This window comes from Sceloporus occidentalis, unplaced genomic scaffold, assembly GCF_023333645.1.
Source record: "Sceloporus occidentalis isolate IW3139 unplaced genomic scaffold, rSceOcc1.0.p SCAF_21, whole genome shotgun sequence".
Taxonomy (NCBI): domain Eukaryota; kingdom Metazoa; phylum Chordata; class Lepidosauria; order Squamata; family Phrynosomatidae; genus Sceloporus; species Sceloporus occidentalis.
The window spans coordinates 3,567,290-3,593,668 of record NW_028317001.1 but is presented as its reverse complement, the minus strand read 5'-3'; the positions used below and the strand labels follow the sequence as shown (position 1 = coordinate 3,593,668).

The following is a 26,379-nucleotide window of genomic DNA, read 5'->3' as shown; positions in this document are numbered from 1 at the left end:
TTAGGACTAGAGCAGGGGTCGGCAACCTACGGCCTGCGGCCCCAGCCCGGCCCTGCCGCCGATTGCCGACCCCGCCGCAGCTTCCACGCCGCTCTGGGTGCCATTTTGAGTTCGGCCCCCCAGTTGTCTGAGGGACAGCAACCCAACCCCCGGCTTAAAAAGGTTGCCTACCCCTGGACTAGAGCATGGCTTTGGCGTGGCTTCCGGCCTCTTAGGATGGCATGCATCATTTCAACAGCATACCTCCAAAGTGACCCTTTTGGCCTGTCTGTTTGGGCCCTAAGTAAAATAAGCAGCACTGGGACCCTCCAGATATTTTGGATTTCCTAGACAGCAAAGCCAATGGTAAAGGATTACAGGAGTTATCATTCAAAACAATTGGAGGGCTAAAAGATCCCAAAATCTGATATAGGAAAAGCTCTGTTAAGTTGCCATTAATATTCTCTTGCGCATTTTCTTGATGTAGACTTTTTCAGCGGAAGAAGACAAGACAGATTTTATTTATGGCTACTATGACAGCCTAAAGTCGTAAACACTACCTGTCCACTTCTTCCTTCATGTAAGTGGTGTAGCTGCTGCCATCGTAGGACAAGAGGAGGCCTCCATCGCTCAGGCGGTGAACGTCAACCTCCACGCAGGAGCCGTTCATGATGACAACGTATGAGTTGGGAGACTGTCGGGTCACCTGCAAAAGTGGGAAGACCAAGAAGCAGGTGATGGAGGAGATACTCAAAGAGAATGGAGTAGATTGGCTTTGTAGGCCATTGCCCTTTGCCCAAAACTGGGACCTAAGCTGGCTTCCAAACAGTTAAAAACATACCAAAGTGATCCCCCCCTTTCCTTCTCTCCTTTGCAAGAGACATTACCTTTAGCACATACTTCTTCCCTTCATATATTAGTTCAACATCCACAGTGTTTAGCAGCGTATGAGCAGGTAAGACTTGGCCCCTGAAAGAAGGAAGAGGAAGAATAACCATCTTGAAATGGTTATGAAAACCAAAATATAAATGCCACATAGGCATCAAAACACAATTGATTAAGTTCATCGAAGCTGCAAGCCCTTGTGAGACAAGACTTTAATGTACAGTGAATCTGCAAACTAGTTGAAGTCTATTAGAAAACTCTATTAGATGGTCACAATATATGTCAGAGCTGACTTGGATGCGTATAATAATAATAATAATGTGTGTGTTTTGCTTTATGGACTTGATAAGAAAAATCTATTCCCTTTTTAAAGAAATTCAAACTACACCTGGAAGCAGGATACATATTCAGGGGCAGCAAAATACAGTGCAACAAAGAACCCACAAAAGCGCAATCCTTTTATTGGCCAAGCAAAACACACCAAATACATCGTGCAAGCTTTCAAAGCTCCGCTGGCTTCTTCATTGGGCAAAAGATGTTTAAAAATCATAAGGAAAAGCAAAGCAACGATGCTAGCATCACCAGACTACATTTAGGATCAGATGTTGTCCCTGTTGTAGTTCAGCTGTTCTGGAGGGATCCTCAACCCTCAACCTTGGTGTGCTGGATCTTTTTACAAAGCAGAGGAAGCTGTGTGTAGAGACGGCACGAGTCTTACCTCTCCAAGGAGTGTAGGAAGTTGGAGACGCTATTCCGGAAACTCACGTCGGCCACATGGAGAGCCCCGCACACCACTCCCAGCATAGTGTCTGGCCTCTCTGCCTAGAAGAAAGCAGCACAGGAGGAACATGGGGAGACCCAAACATTTAACATGGCCTTTCTTAATTTGTTTTTATTATCTACGCTTAGCTTTTTAGGCTAAGACCAGCTCCTGAAACCATTCCTAAGCAATACTACCTTCCCTGGGGTCATAGCAGGTAAGCCAATGGCAACCAGAGATCTATCTACCCAATTTGCAAGAACAGGTCAGCTTAGTCAAGTCGTTGCCAGAGGTTTCATAGCCATCAGCATAAAACCCTCTCCAGTGCTTTTCAATACAGAACATCTACAAGTGGCGCGCTGGTACTTTTCTTTTTGCAAAATTCAATGGTCCGTCGCTTTAGAAACAGAAACACAGAGACGCAGAAAAAAGAAAGCCAGGAACCCAGTCGTACCTGCACTTTCTCCGCAATAAGCCGGTCCAGCCAGCCAGTGTCAATGCGGTTTTGTTGAAAGCTCTCCGTCTCCAGCAGCTTGATCAAGTACTCGACGGTGGTCCGGAAGTCTCCCCGGATGGACAGCTCTTTCAGAGCGACAACCATGTTTCTGAAACGGAAAGAAGACGACGGAATGGGATCACCAAGTTCTTGGGAAATGTTTGCTCCTGCTCCACTTGGAGTATCCCATCTGAGTTAGCAGCAAATTCCCATGGCCCTTAAGCATTTTTGTGGTCGCCACAAACCGCGAGTCCATGATTGTTTAATGCTTTTTTAACTTTTGCACTGCATATTGTTTTAGTTACTTTGTTTTAACTTGTGCTGTAAGCCATTTTGGAGGAAAGGCAGGATGCAAATCAAATCAATCAATCAATAAATAAATACAATCTGTGCAGGAAAATAAGTGAGCTTGTGGAAGATGGGTGAAGCACTCTATCCCTTCAGTGTGCCCAAAATGAAAGAGCCAGTGTAGTTAGAGGCTGAAAAGGTTGTAAGTAGCAGTGGTTAAAGAGGAAAGCTACCCAATAGTTTGACTACTTACGAGATGGCTTCTTCACGGTTTTCTCCCCACGAGAAACAGTGGCCAAACTGAGAGTCTGCAAATTCGTGAAGGCCCCCTGCGGCGGCGACGCTGAAGTATCCCCAGACGTTCTTGTTGCTGCGGAAATTCAGCTCCTGGACTGTGCCAGAGCTGGGTTTAAATCCCTGCAGGACAAAAAAGCACATTTTTTAAAATCCAAACACTCCAGAGCTGGGCTATATCACTTGTCTTATCACATTATAGCTCAGGCCCTATGCTGAGGCTGCACAGCGTACATTTCTGCATGTGGAGTTATGCACCGATTGTGCTATGCAATCCCCATGTTCAGTGGCAAAGCTCCACAACTGAACACACACCTGGATGTGTGTCGACATATGCCTACGCATGTGCATAAGCATCTCTGCATTTGCACCTGGATGCACAACAGCATTGTGCACATAGCCTTGCCTTCACAACCATGAACTGAACGCACACATTGTGCATCAGACATAATAATAATAATATGTTTTATATTTATATAAAGTCCCACTGCTTCTGTAGGTGAACTTAACATGCCTAAGACGTTAACAAAACTCTGGCCTAGCGTCAGGATGTTCTCAAACAGCCGGCATCTAGAACTAAGTTGGACACTGTCAATGCTTTCCGCATGTCTTTTCCTTCTGACCTCAGCCATGTCTTCAAGGTGCCACGGGATTCTTGTTGTTGTTCCTCGAAAGCAGCCATGATCACTGCTAGTGGCTTACCTCATCTGGATTCTCGCTGGTGATGCGGGCCGCAATCACATGACCCCGGGGACAAGGCACATGCGCAGAATTCTCAAAGTCAATAGGGGTGTCCCCCCAGGGAGAAACGCCATACATAACCCGGATATCCTTGATCCTGTGGAGAGGAATTCCCATGGCAATCTAAACAGAGAGAAAGAAAGAGAGCCCTAAACATATTTAGCTGCGCATTACCATCCGGTTTCCACCGTCTCCTTTCTCACAGGCCAAAAATAATCCAACAAGCGCACTGACTTCTACTAAATGCAAGATGTAGCACTATGGGGACCAGTGTAGCCTAGTGGTTTGAGTGTTGGACTACGACTCTGGAAACTTGGGTTCAAATCACCACTTAGCCATGGAAAACCAATGGATGATAAGTCCCACTCTCTCTGTCTCAGAAGAAGGCAAAGGCAAACTCCTCTGAACGAATCAAGCCAAGAAAATCCTGCTATACATTTGTCTTAGGGTCACCATAACTTGGAAATTATTTGAAGGCGCACAACAACAACAAGAAAGTGATGTGAAGTAAGTCAACTCTGACTTATGGTGACTCTATCTTAGGGTTCTTTTGGCTTGGTTTTGTTCCGAGCGCATTGGCCTTCCTCTGAGGCTGAGAAGGTGAGATTTGCCAAAGTTTTTTCAACAGCTGAACAGGGATTCGACTCTAGTCTCTAGAGTCCTGGTCCAGCATCAAATCACTGTTCTATTTGTATAAAAACGCATGCTGCAAATGTTCAGCACAACAACCACATTAAATGTGAAGACAACTATGTTTTTAAAAAACAATATCTAACTAGATTTTATTTCTTTAAAGTAAATACCGCAAGAATTGAGCATGCTCAATTCTCTACTAGAAATGCACATACATACGTCCCAACTAACATATAAACACACCCCTCCATTACAAAAGAACTACTAGGGAGCGGCCTTTAAGCCCTACATTAACACAGTTACGTTTGCACAGGCAAGTATCTCCGTTCGCCAGCCTTATCTGCCCTTGGATCTGATCCCAGGTGCAAGAGTGATCCATGATTCATGTCTTACTCCACTGGGATCTGCTACCTCTTGCCTTGGCCCTCCTCTGTGAGGCTGCGGCAGAACCGGTTATGCCTGCCGAGGTTTCACCGATGGGCCCCGCGCGTTACTGCAACCTGCGGCTCCCTCCCACAAGGGCTCCCCACTCACCTGGAGCTGAGCGGAAGGCAAATTGACGTCAGCCACCATCTCTGTGCAAGGATGCTCCACCTGGAGCCGAGGGTTGAGCTCCAGGAAGTAAAAGCTGCCATCCTGGCTGTAAAGGTATTCCACCGTGCCGGCACTCACATAGCCCACCATCTTGGCAAGCTTCACCGCACACTTAAAAAGAAAGAGGATCGAATCAAGAACGGATAACCATTTGCTTCTGGACTGAATCCGAGATGCTGGCATTGACGTTTAAAGCCCTAAAGAGGGGGGCCTTCTGCGTTGTGGCACCTCACCTGTAGAGAGGGCATGTTTCTACTTTTGGATAAAACCAACAACGCATGCTCATGTTGTCAGTTTAGCATAAATAAAACATTTGACACATGGTGAACTGCTCTTCTTTTTTTGTGGTGCAGGAACCTATCTCTATCTTTTCATGTTATTTCTGCCCCTGGCACTAAACTATCTGTTAAAGAAGTCATGCCCAGGAATGTGTCTGCTTTGGTAACTGAGTTATACCCGTAATATGGAAGAAAAATCCAGCCAGGTATTATCTATATCAGTGGTCCCCAAACTTTGCCCTTTAAGAGATTTTGGACTTCAGCGCCCAGAAGCTTCAGCCACGTTGGCCAAGAGTTTGGGATTCTGGGAGCTGAAGTCCAAAAGTTCTTAAAGGGCACAGTTTGGGGACCACTGATCTATACTAATCTGCAGCAGAGGTCTTTCTTAGCCCTACTCTACAAGATCATTTCAAAATGGCAATGCCAGGAATTGTACCTGGTGTCTTATGTAAGCAAAGCAGGTGCCCTTACCATAGTATTGTCAAGGTACCCTCTATCTTTGCTTTGATATTCTACAGTCAAAATTTCTTGGTAAGATGTAGGATGAGTCTTCATGAAGGTTTTGTCACTTAAGCGAGGAGGCAGATGTCTCACCCACCAAAGCCAAGAGGCCAAGAGGCACAACATTCGCACCCACCTGCTCCATTTCTTCGAAGACCACCAAAGTGGCAATTGAGGCCGGCGCCTCTTCGATGATCTTCTGGTGCCGGCGCTGCACCGAACAGTCCCGGCCAAAGAGGGAGATGGCGTTGCCGTACTGGTCAGCGAGAATCTGGACTTCCAGGTGGCGGGACTGTTTGGCAAGGCGCATGACAAAGATGGGGGAACCAGGCACTTCAGCTTGGACCTAGGAATCACACACATAGCTAAAAAACAGGCAAGTTTCTCTGTTTGGGCTGGCACTCCAGTTCAGTCTTGGTTTGGCAGAGGCCTCCAAAGAGAAGACTTGGAGGGCATATGCTATGAAATCCTAGTATTTGTAGTTTGGGGAGGCACTAAAGGGTTTGGCTAAGACTTTTAAATACCTCTCCATAAACTGCAAATCCCAGGATTCCATGGGAGGCTGCCCAATAATTACATAACTGCTTAAGAACTGCAGGCCAACTCTTGTTCTCATGGCTTACATATGGAGAATTCAGTTATAGAAAACAGTGGAAAGCTGAAACAGTGCAAACATATGCATCGTTCATACAGGAAACAGATTTCAGACTATCCTAAAGAACATTTGACTGCTATAAGTGATATTTATTGAACCTTCTAGAGCCTGAGCTATTGTTTCTTCAGCCCACAAGTGGAACCAATAAAAAAAGACAGACCTGTCTGAAAAGATTGGGGAAGTCATCGGCGTTGTTCACCTTCCGGATCCCTTTTCCTCCCCCTCCTTCGGAGGCTTTGATCATGACGGGATAACCGACTTCTTCCGCTGCCTGAACAAGAATAGTGAAAGAGTTAACAAATGTGGACTTGAACCAGATAATCCAGGAACTCTGTAGATGCAGAAGGCTTTAAAAGATGTTGTTTCCCAAGACTCACCCCCATAGGCTATGTCCAAGCCATGATTCCTGGCTTGCCACTGCTCTAACAAGCCAGAATTTGAAGTTGGGCTTGAACTAATGGAGCCAAGCTTGTTAGAGGAATGAAAACTAGGATCCACTTTTGGATGAAACACTGAATTTTAATGCTCTGGCGAGTCCGCAGTTAGTTTAACCACCCCTGATTTCAGGAAGAGCCATGCGCTTGCTCATGAACACTAAGCAAGGGCTCTGAAGGATTCTGGCTTCGTGTTGTGTCAAGTGTTAATCCGCACAGCTGTAAGTGTGCAAAGGGCAATGCCTACCCGCAGCCCATCGTCCACGTCCTTCATGCAGCCCTTTTCGTACAACTCCTGGGGGACATTCAAGATGCGCTTCTGGAAGTCACTCTCTTGCCAATTGACTTGGAGGCCTAAAACCCAGAACGAGAACCACATTGCTTCAAAACCACACATGTGCACAGACCTTCCTATGCTCCTGCTTATTTTATCTTTGACTATGAAAAAGAACTTAACAGAAGTCAGGGTGGGGTGGATAGGCATGCCTCAGTAACATAGAAGTTTGGCATAGTTAAAAAGCACATATCTATAAGCTACGCCAGGACTGGGAATTTGTTGGAGGTCTCACATCTAAGTACTAACCATAGCTAACAGTATCTAGTGCCTTTGAGGTATTTGGGGCAAAAAGTCCCATCCCCTGATTCAATATTATGAATATTTCCATCACATTTCACAGGCCTTAATGAACTATTGTGAAAGTCACAGCAGGCACTTTGGAGGAGAGAGAGGTGGGAGGTGATTTCTTTCCATTTGCAATATACCTTCCACCCATTTTTGACTCATCCTAATCCATTGCAAAACCACTCATTCTACTTTTCAAAAACTCCTCTTTGTCTGATCCGAATTTCAACTTTGAGACTTGAACTTTGTCACTCACATGCTGCAGGCTGGGAATTCAATCGTGCCCATCAACTGAGAGGCATCTACTACTTCAGGCTGCAGAACCATAAACCTCCCAACTGTCTTCAATTTCATCTCCCAGAAGCCCTAGTCAGCATGGCCAACGGAAAAGATGATGGAAGTTGTAAACCAGTCTAAGGCCTGATATAGACAGGCCAAAATAAAGCTGCTTCGAGTCACTTTGGAGGTATGGTGTTTCAATGATACATGCGTCTTAAGAGTCCAGAAGCCACACCAAAGCCACGCTCCAGTCCTAAGGACTGGAGTGCAGCTGTGGTGCAGCTTCCAGACTCTTAGGACACATGCATCATTGAACCACCATACTTCCAAAGTGACCCGAAGCAGCTTTATTTTGGCCTGTCTGTATAGGGCCTAAATATCCCAAAGGCATCAGATCCTGCCTGAACCCGGAAGCTAAGTAGGGTCAGTCCCAGTTAGTCTTCAAGTCCTATAAAACTAAACATACGTGTCCCTCCATATTCACTAGGGTTAGGGGCACTAGACCCCCGGGAATATGGAAAAACCACAAATGACAAAAACACCATGTTTTTTTACCTGAGAGGACACCTCTCTAAGAATCTCTAGGTCCTCCAGGGCAACTCTGTGGTCAACGTCCGACAGACACTGACCATAGAACTGCGTTGGAGGAGCTACAAAGGCCTATTAAAGTATCCTCTCTAGGAATCTCTAGGTCCTCCAGGGCAACTCTGTGGTCAACGTCTGACAGACACTGACCATAGAACTGCACTGGAGGAGCTACAAAGACCTAGTAGAGTATTCTCTCTAGGAATCTCTAAGTCCTCCAGGTCAGCTCTGTAGTCAACATCCGACAGACACTGACCATAGAACTGCGCTGGAGGAGCTACAAAGGCCTAGTAGAGTATTCTCTCTAGGGATCTCTAGGTCTTTCAGTGCAACGTTTAGTTAAAGTTGACCATAGAATTTAGTGGATGACCTAGATATTCCTAGAGAGAACGTATTAATCAAAGCCGCAAATATGGAGGAATGAGTGTACGTTTTAACTGGAACCTGAATTACAAGATTCAGTTGGCAACCAAATTACTGCCCAAAAAAAGAGCTCCACAGCTAAGTTGTCATTACCAAAGAGACCCTTCCAAAAGGAGGAACTCTATAGGACCTTACCACTGCCGCTCCAAGGAAGTGTGGGGATGCCCGCAGTCTGGGCCACAATTGACGAAGCAATCTTATCTCCTAGGGCCCACATTGCTTGGCTCGGCGGACCTGAAGAGGTAAAGGAGAAAAGAGGCCCAAAGGTGAGACTGAATGAAAATCAAGGTAAGGATTCAAGCAACAAAACTGTGATAGCAGTGGGGATAAGTGGGGATAAGTCTCCTCACCCATGAAGGCAATGCCATTTTTATGGAGCAATTCTGGAAGTTTGGGGTTCTCAGAGGCATGGCCCCAGCCGGCCCAGACTGCCTGGAGGAGGAGATGGAAGAAAACGAAGTTACATCTCTTTACGGGCTTCTCTGCAAAAATACAAACTGCAGGTAGTCAACCTTTTGTGACTTCTACTACGTTTGCATTCACTTCATATCAATGGAGTGAAGGATCCTTTGCTCAACACCCCATCCAGAAGCATTAATGGTCCAAAATCCAGACAATGACATCTAAATTTTAGATACTGAGGCCCCATATAGACAGGCCAACATAAAGCTGCTTTGGGTCACTTTGGAGGCATGCTGTTAAATGATGCATGTGTCCTAAGAGTCCAGAAGCCACGCCAAAGCCACAATCCAGTCCTAAGGATGGGAGCGCAACTTTGGCGGAGCGTCCAGACCTTTAGGACGCATGCATCATTTAAACAGCATACCTCCAAAGTGACCTGAAGCAGCTTTATTTTGGCCTGTCTGTATGGGGCCATAATTTCCTTTTCTCATTCATTATTTCCACTGGATTTTCTTTTCAATGTGGTGGAATCATCTGCATCATCATTGCAACCCTATATTGAAATACCTGGGAGTAATTATGGATTTTAGGGGTAATCCTATACTGAATTACGAACCATTTGAGTCCAAAGGGACTTCCTTCTGAGTCGACGCAAACAAAACTGCACTGTAAGTATACTTTTACGGTTATCCAACGCATTAGCAGAAACAACAGACAGGAATCAAAACACAATGCTCAACAGAAGAAGACTTTACACATCGCATGTTGGCAAATACATGTACTCCATCCCTTGCACAACATGGCAGGGAACCCCAGGGCAATCCCAGCCTTGGGGTTTGAGGACACACAGGATTATCGTAAGTACAAGCATAAAAGCCTGTGACAAAGAAACACCTTTAAATAAAGGGTTTTTAGACCCACACAGTCCCTCATTTTTTGTCCTTGACTACAGACTTAATGGGTTGCAGCAGCATGTCTGCAGCAAACAATGCAATACATTTTGTGGCATAAGAACTTGTCCTTATTCTTTCCATGCTAAGTATCCTAAAGGGCTTTTGGGGGCAATTTTTTGCAGGGAGGGGTGTAGTGGGGACTTGCCCATGGTTGCCTACCCTTCGTCTAAAACAACGCATGCGGGTCTGCATCATCTATGCATACTTAGTATGTGGCTCTTCAAAGCTCGGTCGTGTTTTCTAAATGCCAGGTTCAGCCTCACCTGAACAGGAATCCGTTTTGCAATGTCCAGAATCAGTTCCACGTTTGCATAGTTGTTGTTATTTGGGCCTCCAGGCACTGGGACATAATGGTCAGCCATTTTAATGTACTCTGTGAAGATAAGAGGGGGAAAGAAGTCAATATTTGGCATTGCAGACAAAATAAAAACAGCCAGAATACAATATATAAAGCATACAGCACATCCTGGGATGCATTTGAGATTCAGGGTTGATATGAGAGGGAAGGATTTGCATGGAGTTGGCTCTTTTGTCTCTTTCAGCTCTACTTTGCCGTTCCACTTAAGTACTCCAAATGTCAAGTTCCTCTCAAGGGTGCAAACACTTTCCCAAAGTACATTTAAGACCTGAAAGTGGAAAGAATTCAGGTAGAAGAAGAGCAAACAGAAACCAATGCTGAAGATGGGAAGGGACGCTTGCTCAAGCGCTGAAGAGGGCTTTGTGCATGGCAAGAAAACCGTGGTCAGGGAAGCATCTGACAAAATAGGACTACTCAGAGGTGTTTAGACATTCCCTTCTTCTGAAATGTAGCCTATAGTACCTGGTTTTCCTTGTCATGCGTCCAAGTCATGCATCCAAGTATGACCCTCTTAGTTTCCAAGACATGAGTTCTGGTGCCTTTTATATAGGCCACTTTATAAATATATATTTATAAATGTATATGTATTTTACAAGATTGTCATGAACCAAAGGAAAACTAAACCAAAGTCAAATGCCACATCTACAGCAAAACACATCTTCAGGTCCAAAGCTTCTGTTGCAAGCTATCGCCCATGCAGCACCTTTACATTCCCATAGACTGACCTTTGCTAGCTGCAAGAATACCGCACAGAAAGAAGAGAAAAGCCAGATTTTCAGGACTTACCTGCATTGGCTTTTAAATCCTCAGGTGTGACCATGACAACAAAACGGATGGCGCGCTCGTTCCGAAACATCTCGTAAGACCACCGCCGGATGGAGCGCATGCATTTCACGGCTGCGATCCCGTTATTGGCGATGAGAACCTAGATGAAGCCAAGCAAGGTGGGTCAAGCATCTCGCACATTCGTGCCATCTCAGTGCTAATGGTTGGCAACCAGTCATCCATCCAGCATAGCTACACAAATCCACCCATGAGCACAGAGACTTAGACGCTACTATCTACATAACCAGGATATCAACGCAATGTGGCCGCTCTTGTCATTGTCATCGACATCAAGAGAGGGAACTTGCAACTCACCTTCTCAATGACTTTGTTTCCTCCAAAGCGAGTGACGAACTCTGCCGGAGACGCAACTGTGAAATCCCTCTGCAGGTCGACTTTCTTTCTATCCCGGCCTTGCTTCATGAGGTGGAGACCGGACATACTTGGCCTGCGGAGGGAAGGAACAGCGCAACGTAAGACCTGATATCAATGGAAATCACTCACACGGAGCTGGAGAACCACCAGACAGCTGCTTCTCAACTGTCGCCGTACGTTGAAGCAGACTTGACATCAAATAGGACAGGAAAGATAAGTTGTTGCTTAACCCAGGAGAGATAAGGAAAGTGGCCTCACATAACTCCTTAAACTATGCAGCAGCCTGAGGCCCTCCACAGTTGTTGGACTGCAGCTCTCATCATTCCCCAACTTTGGCAAAGCTAGCAAGGCCTGATGAAAGTTGTAGTAGAACAGCGACAGGAGGAATACACGTTTAAGAGGAAGGGAGGTACAGTCCTATGTCAAAGCAGACCGTTTGCATTTACAAGGCCACCGATTCAAATCCTAGCCATTTTAAGATGGTTTGGGCAGTCCTGGCCTTGACTGGAGAAACAATCTGGTCTAGAAGAAGGCGGCTGCCTATCTATGCGCCTTTCACCCAGAAAGTGGGAAGCAGACAACACGGTTTGCCAGAAAATGCCTTTCTCGGCTTAGAATCCAATTACGCAGCCTTCCGTTTGAGAGCCGGATGCCAAAAATACCCAAGAAGCCTGAAGGACAAAAAATACACATTTCCTAAAATAAACATCCAAGGCAGGGATGGATGTTCCCGCACTGCACTTTCCATCATCCCTCGCCATTGCATTAATGTTCCGACACCATTGTGAAGGCCATAGTTTCCCCACTGCTCCTCTCAGGTAAGTATGCTTAGGCTCTCAGCCTCAATATACATTTGAGTTCACATGTATTGTGTGTTGTGTGCGGGCGCATGTACCTTCATGTCGCCTGTCACCTTAAGGCAATCTCATGGATTTCAGAGGTTTTTCTTAGGCAAGAGGAAGAGGTTTGCCGTCGCCTTCCTCTGAAATATAGCCAACAGCACATGGTGTTCCTTGACAGCCCTTCATCCAAGTACTAACCAGGCCTGGCCCTGATTAGCTTCCAAGCTCGGGTGGGTTTGGGTGCCTTTACTGAGTTAACCAGGAGACTGTCAATTCATTTGAAACTTGCTCACTGACCTCCCTGCGGAGCAAAAACTGCCGAACCAGTTTGTCGAATGGAAAGTCCTGCAGAAATCCAAAACCAACCAAAACACTTTGCCCAAGCCATTTCCTACCCTGCAGCGTTGAATCTCAGCCTCCCAAAATGGGCACCTTACAAAGCCATTGATACATTTGCTCACTGCTGAAACATTATCAGTTTGGGGTCTACGAAAAGAACCCCCAGGACTCCTCCAAAGGCAGACGAAAACCACAAACCTCCCACTTTCCCAGTGGTTCCCCTACCTCTGCAGCATATAAGTCCAGAAACCTCCCACCGCCCCAGTGATTTCCCCTACCTTTGCAGCATATGATATCTTATCTCCTGGCTTTCTTCTGTTGTTTCATCCATGCTGGCTTAGGGATCGAGATCTGTCCCCTGACTTAGATCCTGGGCTGAGTGGGACAACCAGAGCTGCTTGTTCTCTCTTCTTTGGCTGCTGCTGCTGCTGCTGCTGCTTTAGCTCAATTCCTCCCTCCCAAAAAAAGCCTCTTTGCATGATTTTTTAACCTTTGTCCCCCTGTTTTAACCTCCCTCTCTCCTGCGCATTGGCACAGAGCTCTCATCCACACGCTCCCCCCGTGGCGCGCATTCTGGATACTCAGCCGGAGATGGGGGGAAAAAGAGGCGAAGAAGGGAAAAGCAAATGCTGATAGGTCCAAAAGGCCGGCCGAGGGAGGAGAGGAAAGCACAGCTGATCCGAGGGGCTGGAGGAGGAGAGAGAAAGATCTACAGGTTATGTAATTGGGCTTAAAGGGGAATGGGGAAAGAAGAAGTGGAGTCAATCCTTGACCATCCTCCTCTCCAGGTTGCTCCTCCTTGCAACTGGCAATGTGCATAAATGATGAAAGCAGGAGAAACAGAGGTTTATGGGGGGTGCTTGTATTGACAGAAGCATCCATTGCTTGGAATATACTGATGATTTTCTTAAAAATGTGCATCTCAGCAAAATGTATTCGCTTCTCCTTGTTTGCTGCAATGGAGCAATACGGCTCCTCTGCTGTTTGGAACGCACAGATTTAGCTCCCAGCAGAGCTGCAAGCCCTTATGGGCAGAAAAGGCGTAAAGGAACTGGAGCGATGTGGGTTATAAGCAAAGTCTAAAGGGAATCTACGCTGAATAATCCCACATTAAGATAAGGGGATATCGTATCATGCACAAAACTGAATTCTGCAACAGAAATACTGTATATACTCATGTGTAGGTCTAGAAATTTGGGTTAAAAAATTGACCCAAAAAACCCGAGTCGACTTATCCACGGAGCAATGTAAGTACTGTATTTTAACTCATACATATATATCTATATATATAGTGAAAGGCAAGATTTTAATCTCCCCTGCAAGCACTAACCCCCTTCTCCTCTCTCATCCATCCAACCTTTAATATGAGCACAACAAATAGCTATGTCTACTGGAATTTTGTATGATCTTTGGCATTGTTTTCCTTTGCATCCTTCCTTACATGCCCCTAAGTTTTACCCTCAACTTTATATCAAAATCCATAATTTTGGCCCCAAAACCTGCCCTCGACTTATACATGAGGTTGACTTGTAGTCGGGTAAGTCATGCACAGCAATGCAGATTGCAGAATTTATTCTGTCCTTCACAGGGACGGATAAAACTCTACATCTCACTACCAATCCTATTCAGAAACATCTGTGCAACTTTGGGGGGGACATGCATTTGTGAGCGCGTCTTCATGCCTTTACAACAAAACAAAACTGACTATGAAGTAGGTTAGGCTGAAAGATGTTTGCCCTAAGCATAATGAGGAATGAATCAGGACCTCTTCAACTTAAGGTGTTTGGGGGCAAGACTTCTTCAGAGGGTTTGCCGCTGCCTTCCTCTGAGGCTGAGAGAATGTAACTTGCACAAGGTTTTCATGGCCAAGTGAAGACCAACAAGGCTGCTTGGTACACATAAGGCTAGATCTTCCTTCCATAGAGGACAAAGACCAGAGGAGTCAGGATAACCAGACAGAGGCTACACCTTCCTTCTCCTATTGAATAGTAGGATATCAGTCCTATGTCTCACTATATGGCTTTTAACAAAGCTTGCCCTAGGAAAGGTGTGCCCATATAGCTTGCAAATGTGAATTAACTGCAACTGATAACACAGATTTAGGCCCATGATGCTCCCTAGCCTTGTCGATGGCGATCCCTTTAAGCTGGAAACCCACTTAGTTCAAAATTGTATGAAGTATGGGATATGTATGACTGTACCTATTAAAGAACAGTACATAGTTCAGAAGTATTCTTCAAACCCATGAATTCATTCTAGCCAACCCAGCATTAAATGCTCTCCTAAGAGGATCTGGGAAGGCCAAACACCACATTGTTTTCTTTAAAAATAGATAACAAAGATGACGAAAATATCCTTGGCATGCGCAGAACAAGCACAGAGGTCATTTTGTTAAGAAAATGCCAAGCAGAGGCCCTGTCCAAGTGCAGCTAAAGGGATGTGCTCCTCCATCTCCAGAGAATGATGCAAGGGTCCAAAGGAAGGACAATGCCAGTCCGACACAATCCTCATTCCCTTCTGGACTTTTACTGAACTCCTGTCAACACACATTAAGGCCAACATATTTGATGCCATAGTAGTGGTTGGCATAAGTGGAAGACCTGGCAATGGCTAGTGGGAGAAACAAGATGCAGGACTCCATGAAAACTTTGGTAGCTTCTTGTTAGCAGAATAAACTAACAGGAGACTCAGCCATCTCTGCCATCGACGCCGGGTGATAAGAGGACAAACAGTGTGTGCTTATCTCCTGGTTCACTCGCTGGCTGTGTGGTTCAGTGTCAAGAGCTAACCTGATGAGGAGATATTCACTAGCCAGTCACATGGCCCCGGTTGCGCTTGCATGCACAAGCGCGGCTTGAGTAACTGTCTGGGCAAACTGGCGCGCTAGCCTGGCAAACCTACAAGTTGGCTGAGAGAGAGAGAGGTGAGAAACTCGGGGTCATTTGTCAATGTTCAAGTCTCGGTCTCGCATGCCGAAAACTGTGGCACCACCTCTGGGCAAGCGTGAACACATATCGATAGGGACACAGTACTTGTAGCACCTTTGAGACTCATTGAAAGAAAGAAGTTGGCAGCATGAGCTTGCCTAGACTTCGGTCTACTTCCACAGATGCATTTGGTGGAGATGCCAAACAGGGGCACAGTTTGCATGAAGGGAGCACAGATCCCTAAAACTACGCACCGCTGCTTCTTTAACCACCTGGTGTAGGTCACTGGCATTTTCCACCTCCATTGCGCCAAGGACTGGTACCCTATTTGTACCCGTTGGCTACAACAGTTTCGTTCTTTCCTGGAAGCTCTCCAAGGAGTGGCAACTGATGCTTCAGGGAGTCAGAACAAGGACCACCATTTTGAGAAGCCCTGGGTTAAGCAACAAAGTTTGGGACAGAGAGGGAGAAAGAAGATGAGAAAGAAAAGGAAACATAGGGCTAACTCTGGACTGGCATTTGAGGTACCAAAGTAGCAATGGACAGATTCAAACTGAAGGGCATCTACAGTCAATGGCTGGGATCCATAAATAATCCGGTTTGACGCCACTTTAACTGCCGTGGCTCAACGCTATGGGATTCTGGGAACTATAGTTTGTTGTGGCACCAGGACTAGATTAATTTGGAAGATTGAGTGGAGAAAATGGCACCTTTGGAAGGGAAAGAGGTTAAAAAACGATCGCCGCTATCAATAACCTGCCCTCGCAGGTCAAATGACCTTAGGGAATAAAAGGAAAGCAAACAGATTGAGAAAGGAAGGGTCAAGGCTGCATGCAATGGAGGATCCCAATCCAAGTGTTTACACATATAGTAGCCACACAGTTTGCTGGATCCCTGGCTTGGATATTTCAGGTGTTGTAATTTTCCATAACTCATCTCTTTCCCCCAGAGAACTTTGGTCCCAGAATAACAGCAGCAAGTCCCCCACTTTGTGTTAAAGCTTGCTCTCCTATCAAACGCATTTGAAATGGCTCACAACAGCAGGGGAAAATGTTCATTCCCCATCCCCTTTTTGCTGCCAATGGTTCCGTATTGTACATTTCTAGACCCCAGAAAATACCACAGACAGACAGTCAGGATGCTATCTGCAACAGGGATGAGGCATCTTTAGCTCTCCAGATGTTTTTGGTTTCATCTCCCAAAAGTCCCAGTCAATTTGGCCAATGATAAGGGATATGGGAATGTGGAAAGTGCAACTTGAGTACTATAACTGTATAGTTTCAAAGGTGGGACGCGCTCCTAAAGGGCTCCAACCTTGCCTCCTAGATATGCACCAAGGACCACTGTTTTGGGAGGATCAAAAAGGAAAGTAACAAGAGTGTAAAGCTTCCACAACCAATTGGCACTCAATGCCTTCGTACCTCATATGAATTGCGAGTCCATCTTGGATGCTGGAGGGAACTAAGTCGGAAAGAGAGTCCGAACTGACAGAAACGGGCGACAAAGACTGCTCTTTATCCTCAAGCAGGTCGATTTTCACCAAGGAGCTTGTCTCGTCCTCCGAATTATCCTCCGATACGGAGCCAATGATGAAGCGAGAGTGAGCATTGAGCTCCAGGAGGGACTTGTCCGCTGGAGCAGGTTCGCCCATTGCCCCTCCAATGTAGGCCTGGACCACTAGAAGAGGGAAGGAAAACAACAACGTCAAGTCTTCATCTTAACCGTCTGAACGCCAGTCACTACAGAGACTGAGAAAGCATTCAAAAGGAGGTGGGGAAATGTGTGGCCGTCCAGATGTTGTTGGACTGCAGCTCCCATCAGCCCCAGTCTGCAGAGCCAACAACAACTGAAAGCTAGGATTTGCACAACGCAACCATCAACAAATGTCTGGGTTGAGAATACTTTAGTTAAGAATGACCTACAGCAGGGGTAGGCAACCTTTTTGAGCCGGGGGCCGGGTTGCTGTCCCTCAGACAACTGGGGGGCCGAACTCAAAATGGCGCCCGGAGTGGCATGGAAGCTGCAGCAGGGGCGGCAATCAGTGGCAGGACCGGGCTGGGGCCAACCCCAAGGCCTCGCCAGGCCGGATCCGGCCCGTGGGCCGTAGGTTGCCGACCCCTGGCCTACAGTTTACTACCTGTATTAACCTAGCAGCACTTGGAACTATGGAGAGGGGTCATCCTGCAAACACTCCAACCAGGGATACTATTTTTGCTGCATGAGGTCCCAAACCCGGCAAAGGAACCTTTACAATTCGTTTAACTCAAAGGTGGGCAGCCACCCAAGGGTCAGTTCTGTGATCCTAGGAGTAAAAACAAGAAATCCAGAATGCCCTTTAGAGGATGTGGGGGTATTTATGTCCCATTTGGGGATGATCTAGGCTATTTAAAAGAAGGTACCATCTCCTGGTGAAAAGCAAGAGTACAAACACCAACCCCTTCTTACTCTCTCATCCATCCAGCCTTAAGAGTTATGTCTGCTGGGATTTTGCAAGTTCTTTGACATTGTTCTGCTTTGCTTCATCCTTTAGATCCTTTGCTATATGCCCCTAAGGTTTTATCCTTGGGTCATAGCAAAATCCATAACTGTGGACCCAAAACTTGCCCTCGACTTATACATGAGGTTGACTTACGGTTGAGTATATATGATATACTGATATACAGTCGAGTATATATGATTATAATGCAAGATTATAATTCATAGAGGCTACAGAATTCTCCTCCCGTCGAGATAAAAAACTGGATTGCCTAGAACTAAGAATTTCAAAGCTCTTTTTCCAAAACCTCTGAGCTGCAGGCGCTCCTTGGCCACCGTTCAAGCGAAGGTTTAAAGGAAGCTCACCTCTTGCGATCTTTGTTATCTGCGTTGTTATCCACTGCCACAACGAACTGCAAAGGGAAACACACAAGACAAAGAGATTAGAGGCAGGTGGAAATCGGTCCGGACTGCAGGTATCTCCGGTCGAAAGGATGAATTAGCAATGGATGTAGGAAACCCTTTGTCCAAGGGTTCGTGAACACACACCAGTCAAGGTAGATGATACTGGGATAAACTGACAACAGGAATATGGATCTAAGTTTTACAAGAAGGGCCCTAGTGCTATGGTTAGAGTTGCTAAGCTGAGACTATCCCAGGCCTGAAATATCGAGACTAGTACCTGAGATGTAGGGATGGTCCCCCTGTGATGTTACAGGTTGAATGCGGTACACCATTCAAATCAAAGACGCCACAACTAACAGGTGAGGAAGGTATACATACACACTCTTTTCTAGATACAGCTCTCACTCTGAGATTCCTCCTCCGGTCCTGAAGTCCAAAGAAAAGGGGCCCGACTTTGCGATCCACGGGGGATGCTGGAACCAAACCCCAGCGGATAAGAAGGACCCACTGTACACTTGGGTTGCTAGGCCAGGACTATGCCAAGCTGACTATGCCAAGCCTTTAGATTTCAGGCATTTAGGTGATGATGCCCCATGATACCGTAAGGGGAAATCCCTGTTGATACCATTAAGTATTACATACATTAATCCTAAACCACAGTTACACAGGGTAGGCTGTTCAAATACCAAGTTTCAAGTCCGACGAATGCGGTGAATAGGTATATTTGCTCTTTCCCCTTGCCCTAAGGACTGGGGGAAAGGGTCCAGGCCCTGGGTTCTGGGAGTGTTAATCCCCAAAAGCACCTTCTCCAAACTCTGTGTGCCTCCTAACTCAATCCGCGGGTGAGCCAAGAGCTTTGGCAGGTACCAACAAGTGCCACATGCACAGAAGAACCGGCGCGACACACCGTTCCCACTCAGATTCCAGCCTTGCACCACCTGCCTGCCTTCTGCAACGCATAGAGACACAGGCGCACACCCAGGAGGCCTCTAACCCAGCTCTAAGTCGCCCACACGGTTTTACTACGATAGTAGGCCGGCCTCACCCGGCAAGGCTGCCTCCCAGGTCTTTCCCAAGACTCGCCACCTTCTCCAGGCCTTTCACAGTCCTAACGTTTCCGGGCTAAAGAGAAACGCACAAGCCAAGAGTGCTAGGCCCTATGGGCCGCAGGCAGCTCCTGGGTGCAAACCTACTGTGTGCAACCTTTGAGGGTCCCATGTAGCATTTTGACATCACCCTGGCTTTTAAACATGTTCCCAATCCTCTTTTCTTCTCTTCCAAAGGACTGCCCTTCCTCCCCGGTCCAAAACACCTTGCTGAATTAATACAATCCTCTAGAGGAATTAGAAAGGGATATCTTGGCTATTGTAGGCAGGCGCATATAGCTACACATAGGATTCTTTCGAGTAGGATCCCATTCCTTCCCAACTCAAGCTTAATTGCTGCTGCAACCTGGCACTGAGAATCTATGGGTGCATCTACACTGTAGAAATAACGCAATTTGACACCACTTTAAATGCCATGGTTCCAGTTTACAGAATCCTGGGATCGGTAGTTTTGCGAGGCACCAGCAAACTTTGGCAGAGAAAGCTTGCAAAACTACAAACCCGAGGAGTCCATGGTACTGAAAGTGGTGTCAAATTGAATTAATTCTGCAGTGTAGATGTATACCATGTGTCTCCAGCCTTCCTTCACCATCCTGATGGTTTTCACAAAAGCGGCATACAGGTGCATTAGAAATGATGCTTCCAAAAAACATGTCGCTGCTAAGAAGATAAGGAGGGAAAAGGTGGGAGTAACCGAGGCGTAGAAAAGACCTTGTAAAAAGCTTCTTTGTCAGAGGTTTTGCTAACTAAGGTACACTTGTGCGCAGATACAGATGGTCAGGGCGAGGAGACGACAAAATACACACTACTTAAGCTTGTGGCAATTCGGCGCAAGGCCTAAATGCATTCGGTAATCCTCCCGAGGCCCCACACTTCTTCCAACCTCCTCTCATAATACTTCAATTGTTAGTAGCTTTAATAAGAAACGGTTTAATAGTCAAAAGCGGGACGTGCGACAAAAAGTTGTGACGCAGAATGCTCCCGTTGGGGTTCCAGAAAGCCATATCCTTTTCCAGGACGCTCTACTCTATTCTCAATCCACTCCTTAGTAGAAGTGATGTGGGCTTCCCAGAGAAAAGAAACCTGGAATGTGTGCCCAAGATTTGCTACCTGGTTCGGCACGTTTGGTTTAAATCTTCAAAGACATCAAAATATTTAGGCAGAAGAAGAAATGTTAAATATTTTAAGGGGGCAAGATGGAAGACAAGCGGCCACAGCATCAAAATGGAGTCCAACCAGGACTGCCGTTTCAACTTGACCATTCCAGGATGGACCAGAGATACCTTAAAACTGTGTCTCCGACTCAGAAAGGCAGTTCGGTCAATGATACCCAAAGTCCCCCAAGAAGTAAGTCCCCTAAGGACTTACTCCTCGTCTCCCATTCTCAGAATACATCTCCTGCCAAAGCATCCCAAGCCATTGTGTGCTTCGTAACCAGATCTGAAGTCAGAGTAAAATGAATCTGGAACGCCAAAGAATCTGCTTTGTCCAGATACCAGAAGCCAAGACATCCCCGCATACCATCATGACACCTTGCCAGGAATCGAGATAACGTGAAGACGAAGGCTTTCACGGCTGGCATCCATAGTTGTCCCATATGAGGGATGTCTCATCCTTCAACCTGTTTTAGATGCATTTCGAGGTGGGCCAACATACAAGTCATATTCCAGCGTATCCTCTTCTTTTTAGGGCCCATGAACGGATCAACCTTGCTATAAATGAGTAGATACCCAAAAGAAAGCTCCGACTATCGCTCCTTGGAAGAGTTGCAGCTTACAAATGTCAACATCCAGCCACAGGTGATACCTATGGGATCAAGAGTAATCTCCTTTTCATCTCATGAGGATCCCAACACACAAAGGTATGCGTTCATTCTCACTCTCAAAGAAATGCTCATATAGTAGTGGTTTGGGGCATCATACTCATCTAGACCCCGACCCTAAGCCCTGATATAATACTTTGGGGTCTCTCCCTCTTAGATTAAGGGAGGCTCCCTTTTCTGCAGCCATCCTCTCCTCTTGGGAAGGCCTTCCTAAATCATGCGCTGGCGACATACTGACCCATTTTCGGAAGCATTTCAAGGCACCCGACGCCAGGCAACCCAGGAGGGCTGGGAATACTAATATACAGTCTGCCCTCCATGTCCAGATTCCTTATTCACCGATCCAACCATCCATGCCTTGAAAACATTCAATATATATATATATATATATATACACACACACACACACACACACACACACACGTTCCAGAAAGCAAACCTTGATCTTGCCATTTTATATCAGGGACACCGTTTTGGCATGCCACTGTATTGAATGAGACTTGAGCAAACTCCAACCAAGGGCCCACTTTAATAACAACAACAACAACAACAACAACAACAACAACCCCATTGGATTTAATGCAACTTGAGCATCTATAGGTTTTGGGGTCCACAAGGGGCCCTGGAACCAAACCCCAGCAAATACCAAGGGACCACTCCAACAACAACAACAACAACAACAACAGTAACAACAGCATCCCATTGTATTTAATGAGACTTGAGCACCCAAAGATGTTGGTATACATGGGGTCTCCAGGAGATACCAAGCAGATACCAAGGTCCTACTTTAATAATAATATCAATAACAACAACACATTGTATTTAATGGGACTTGAGCATCCATGGATTTTGCTATTTGGGGGGCGGAGGGTCCTAGAACCAAATCCAAGGGGATATGCAGGGCCCACTGTATATATGTATGTATGTATATGTGCATATGTATGTGTGTGTAAATAGAAGCGATGGGAATAATACATATGTTGTGTGTGTATATACATAAATGGGAGGGATAGAAATAGTGTGTGTATGTATAAATGGGAGAGATAGGAATAAAATGTGTGTGTGTGTATAAATAGAAGGGATGGGAATAATATATGTGTGTGTATGTCTATATATTAAAGGGAGGGGATGGGAATAGTGTGTGTATGTAAATAGAAGGGATGGGTTTAATATGTGTGTGTGTGCGTGTAAATAGAAGGGATAGGAATAAAATGTATGTTGTGTGTGTGTGACTCGAAGGGATGGGAATAGGATGTGTGTGTGTGTGTGTGTGTGTGTATATAAACGGGAGGGATGGGAATAATGTGTGTGCGTGTAAATGGGAGGTATGGGGAAAATAGACGTGTGTGTGTGTGTGTGTATAAAGGAAGGGAAGAAGGAAAGGAGTAAGGGAGGGAAAAAGGAAGGGAGGAAGGAAGGGAAGAAGTAAGGGAGAAAGGAAGGGAAGAAGGAAGGGAGGAAGGAAGGGAAGAAGGGAGGAAGGAAGGGAAGAAGGAAGGGAGGACGGAAGGGAAGGAGGAAGGGAGGAAGGAAGGAAGGAAGGAAGGAAGGGAAAAAGGAAGGGAGGAAGGAAGGGAAGAAGTAAGGGAGAAAGGAAGGGAAGAAGGAAGGGAGGAAGGAAGGGAAGAAGGGAGGAAGGAAGGGAAGAAGGAAGGGAGGACGGAAGGGAAGGAGGAAGGGAGGAAGGAAGGAAGGAAGGAAGGAAGGGAAGAAGGAAGGGAGGAAGGAAGGAGGAAGGGAGGAAGGGAGGAAGGGAAGAGGGAAGGAGGAAGGGAGGAAGGAAGGGAAGAAGGAAGAGAAGAAGGAAGGGAGGAAGGAAGGGAGGAAGGAAGGAAGGGAAGAAGGAAGGAACGGAGGAACGGAGGGAGGAAGGAAGGGAAGAAGGAAGGGAGGGAGGGAGGAAGGTGAGACTGGAAGAAGCACCAATCCAGGGGCCCTTCTCCTTGTGTCCCCCAAATGGGAAGCCCCCCAGGAGAGCCACGTGGGTGTGATACTCGCCTCCAAGGGCTGCCTCTTCCCCCTCCAGGGCCAGGGCTGGGGCAGCAGGCGGATGAGGATGCTGCAGCTGCTCCTTTTGAAGCGGTTGTAGGCGAGAGGACGGTGCCAGGCGGCTCTCCCATCCAGCGCCAAGCCCAGCCTGCCCTAGTCCTCCTCCATGGCCCTCTCTGCAGCAGCAGGAGAAGGAGGAGGATGCTGGGGATGAGGAGGAGGAGGAGGATGCTGCTGCTGCTGCTTCATCCCCAGGAGTGGTCCGATGATGGCACAGGTTACTCCCGGTCACTCCCCTTTGACCCCCCTCACCCTCCCCATTGGACGACCCACACTGGGGCGCCACCAATCAGAGCACGCAGGGCACGGTGGCCCAGCGTGACGTCACGGAGGTGGCCTGAGCGCCTCTCCCAGCTCCCTGATTGGCTCCCGCGGTGCAAAGGGGAGGAGCCTACAGGGTTCCCCGGGACACGTTCCCAGGCAGTCCTCCTTTTCCAGGATGGGTCCTACATTCAGGTCTAGAAGCCAAAGACCACTCCTTGGAAGGCAACATCATTGTACAGTGATTCCCAAATCCTGGTCCTCCAGTGGGGTGTTGTTTTTTGGACTACACCTCCCAGAAGCCTCAGCTATTGGCCAGTATGGCTGAGGCTTCTGGGAGTTGGAGTCCAAAAGTCCTTAGGAGGCCAGAGTTTGAGCATCACTGTACAGTGCTTTTGGGACTCCGGCTCCCAGAAGCCTCAGCCATTGGCCAATATGGCTGAGGCTTCTGGGAGTTGGAGTCCAAAGCATTCCTTGGAAGGCCAGAGTTTGGACATCCCTGTACAGTGCTTTTTTTGGACTTCAGCTCCCAGAATCCCAGGCCATTGGCTAATATGGCTGAGGCTTCTGGGAGTTGGAGTCCAAAGACTCCTTAGAAGGACAGAGTTTAAGCATCACTTACAGTGCTTTTTGGACTTCAGCTCCCAGAAGCCCCAGGCTGTTGGCCAATATGGCTGAGGCTTCTGGGAGCTGAAGTCCAAAATCTCTTAAGGGACAGAGTTTGGGGACCACTGATATACATGACCTATTATTTAAAAACACATGATCTATAATTTAAATCGGTGGTCCCCAAACTGTGCTTTTTAATTAAGGGATTTCGGACTCCGGCTCCCAGAATCCCAGGCTATTGGCCGACATGGCCGAGGGTTCTGGGAGCTGAAGTCCAAAACCCTTTAAAGAGCACAGTTTGGGGTCCACTTGCTCATCTAAGACTTTAGTCAGAGAACGTACCTAGAAATGCCAAAAACCAGAATCTGGGACTTTTTCACCACTGAGAATATGTTTCACAAAGGCGCTATAGCCATATAGAAAGAAGTTGGCAGCATGAGCTTTCATAGGCTTCGGTCTACTTCCTCAGATGCATTGCTGAAGCCTAGGAAAGCTCCTATTGCCAACTTCTTTCTTTCGGCAAGTCTCAAAGGTGCAAGATCTCTCTATGTACTGACTCTACAGACTAACATGGCTATGTCTTTGTGTTTCCAAGCTCTTGCCCAACAACAAGGGTGGGGTGAACGAGCGGTTGTTATCGTTCCTCCATCTTTTCAACGCAGTCCTTAAGCTGCTTAAAATAGCCTATTGCACGCAAGACTGAAAACTGGAGAGGGCTCCTGTGCCTTGTTGTGCAAAACGGGGAATTTCGACAGGTGTTGTTTGTTATCTGGTTGCGTGATAAGTAATCATTAACATATTTACAAATGACTTAGATAATGGAAGATAAGGCATGCTTATCAAACGACATGCAAGCGGTGTTAAAATGGGGGAGAGGTAGTGAATATCCCAGAGGACAAGATTCAAAATGACCCCGACAGACTGGAGAGTTGGGCCAAAGCTAACAAAATGGATTCCAACAGAGATAAAATGTAAGGTACTACATCTGGAAAGATGAAATGTACAACTATAGGATGGGTAACGCCTGGCTTGAAAGCAGTATATGTGAAAAGGATCTGGAAGTCTTAGTACATTATGAGTGAAACGTGAGCCAATGGTGTGACGCAGCAGCCGAAAGAGCCAATGCGATTCTGGACTGCATCAATAGAAGTATAGTGTCTAGATCAAGGGATGTAAATGGGGGTTGGATTTGATGGCCATTCTTGGGATCTCTTCCAAGTCTATGATTCTAGGATTCTAGGACTATTATGGAGTCTAGAGGAGCCCTTGGTCACCCAGGCAGACATTACAATCACAATCTGGATGAAAACATCAGGCAGTGATATCAAATTGAATCTTTCCAATGTGAAACTAGAGGCCTATATTCAATTGCAAGGCCCAGTCAGAGCAGACTCACTGAGTAAATAGTAACTTGATCAGCCGGTCCCTAAGTTAAGTCCCACTGTTTGAATTGATCTGCTCCAGTAACGGACTAACAATCAGTTTCGGCCATTTAGAAAAACTCAGTGTAACCTTCAGTCACAAGTTGCAAGGAAATAAAAAGAGAGCACCCCTACCCAATCCGGAGTTTTTAGACCCCATTGTAAATTAATAGTACAATGTTGAATATAGGTAACATGGTGTAACGGTTTGGATGTTGGATTAAGATCGATGCAAATTAAATCGGGTTTTTTTGGAAATCCTAAAGGAATTATGTTCAAGAAAGCTGATGCCACTTTTTATTTACTACCAGAAAAAGTGATCTACTAACTAAAAAGCCCAAAACCGGAGAAATGTGTGCCTTCTGCTTCCATATATTAACCTATAGATATATTAATATATTAACCATATATTAACCAGTGCTTTAGGAACGATTAACTTCTGTTCCATAGAATGCAGTGCATTTCTGGGAAGCAGATTTTACCTAAAGGAGTTGATAAAAATAATACATGATTAAAAGGAAAGAAAGGAGAGAGAAAGGAAGGAAGGAAGGAAGGAAGGAAGGAGCCCTAATTATTATTATTATTATTGATTAGTTTAATATTATGTGGCTTTCTTAATAAAAGAGATATTAGAATCTCTCCACATAAGACTTTTATTTTTGCCCCTTTCATACACTGACCATATTATTATTATTATTATTATTATTATTATTGATCAGTTTAATATTGTGGCTTTCTTAATAAAAGAGATATTAGAATCTCT

The 26,379-nt window shown here is 46.1% G+C and overlaps 1 protein-coding gene across 5 annotated transcripts in view; it reads right to left on the bottom strand.

Moving 5' to 3' along the window:
- The window catches only part of ACACA (acetyl-CoA carboxylase alpha), a 109,068-nt gene extending 85,631 nt beyond the window's left edge, over positions 1–23,437 (bottom strand). For 4 of the 5 annotated variants that reach the window (XM_089483860.1, XM_089483862.1, XM_089483861.1 and 1 more), the window contains exons 1-18: positions 23,275–23,437; positions 18,310–18,356; positions 16,890–17,145; positions 11,301–11,433; positions 10,947–11,085; positions 10,066–10,175; positions 8,798–8,879; positions 8,583–8,681; positions 6,786–6,892; positions 6,265–6,375; positions 5,586–5,795; positions 4,611–4,781; positions 3,405–3,566; positions 2,662–2,825; positions 2,079–2,229; positions 1,583–1,686; positions 867–948; positions 540–685 (exon numbers count right to left, since the gene is read on the bottom strand). In XM_089483860.1, coding sequence (XP_089339986.1) covers positions 540–685; positions 867–948; positions 1,583–1,686; positions 2,079–2,229; positions 2,662–2,825; positions 3,405–3,566; positions 4,611–4,781; positions 5,586–5,795; positions 6,265–6,375; positions 6,786–6,892; positions 8,583–8,681; positions 8,798–8,879; positions 10,066–10,175; positions 10,947–11,085; positions 11,301–11,433; positions 16,890–17,145; positions 18,310–18,356; positions 23,275–23,396 — 2,396 coding nt within the window. In that variant the 5' untranslated portion in view covers positions 23,397–23,437. Of the gene's footprint in view, positions 1–539; positions 686–866; positions 949–1,582; positions 1,687–2,078; positions 2,230–2,661; positions 2,826–3,404; positions 3,567–4,610; positions 4,782–5,585; positions 5,796–6,264; positions 6,376–6,785; positions 6,893–8,582; positions 8,682–8,797; positions 8,880–10,065; positions 10,176–10,946; positions 11,086–11,300; positions 11,434–12,819; positions 13,140–16,889; positions 17,146–18,309; positions 18,357–23,274 lie in introns of those variants that run through there. The other variant, XM_089483864.1, reaches the window with a different exon arrangement.
- Between the last annotated feature and the right edge of the window lie 2,942 nt (positions 23,438–26,379).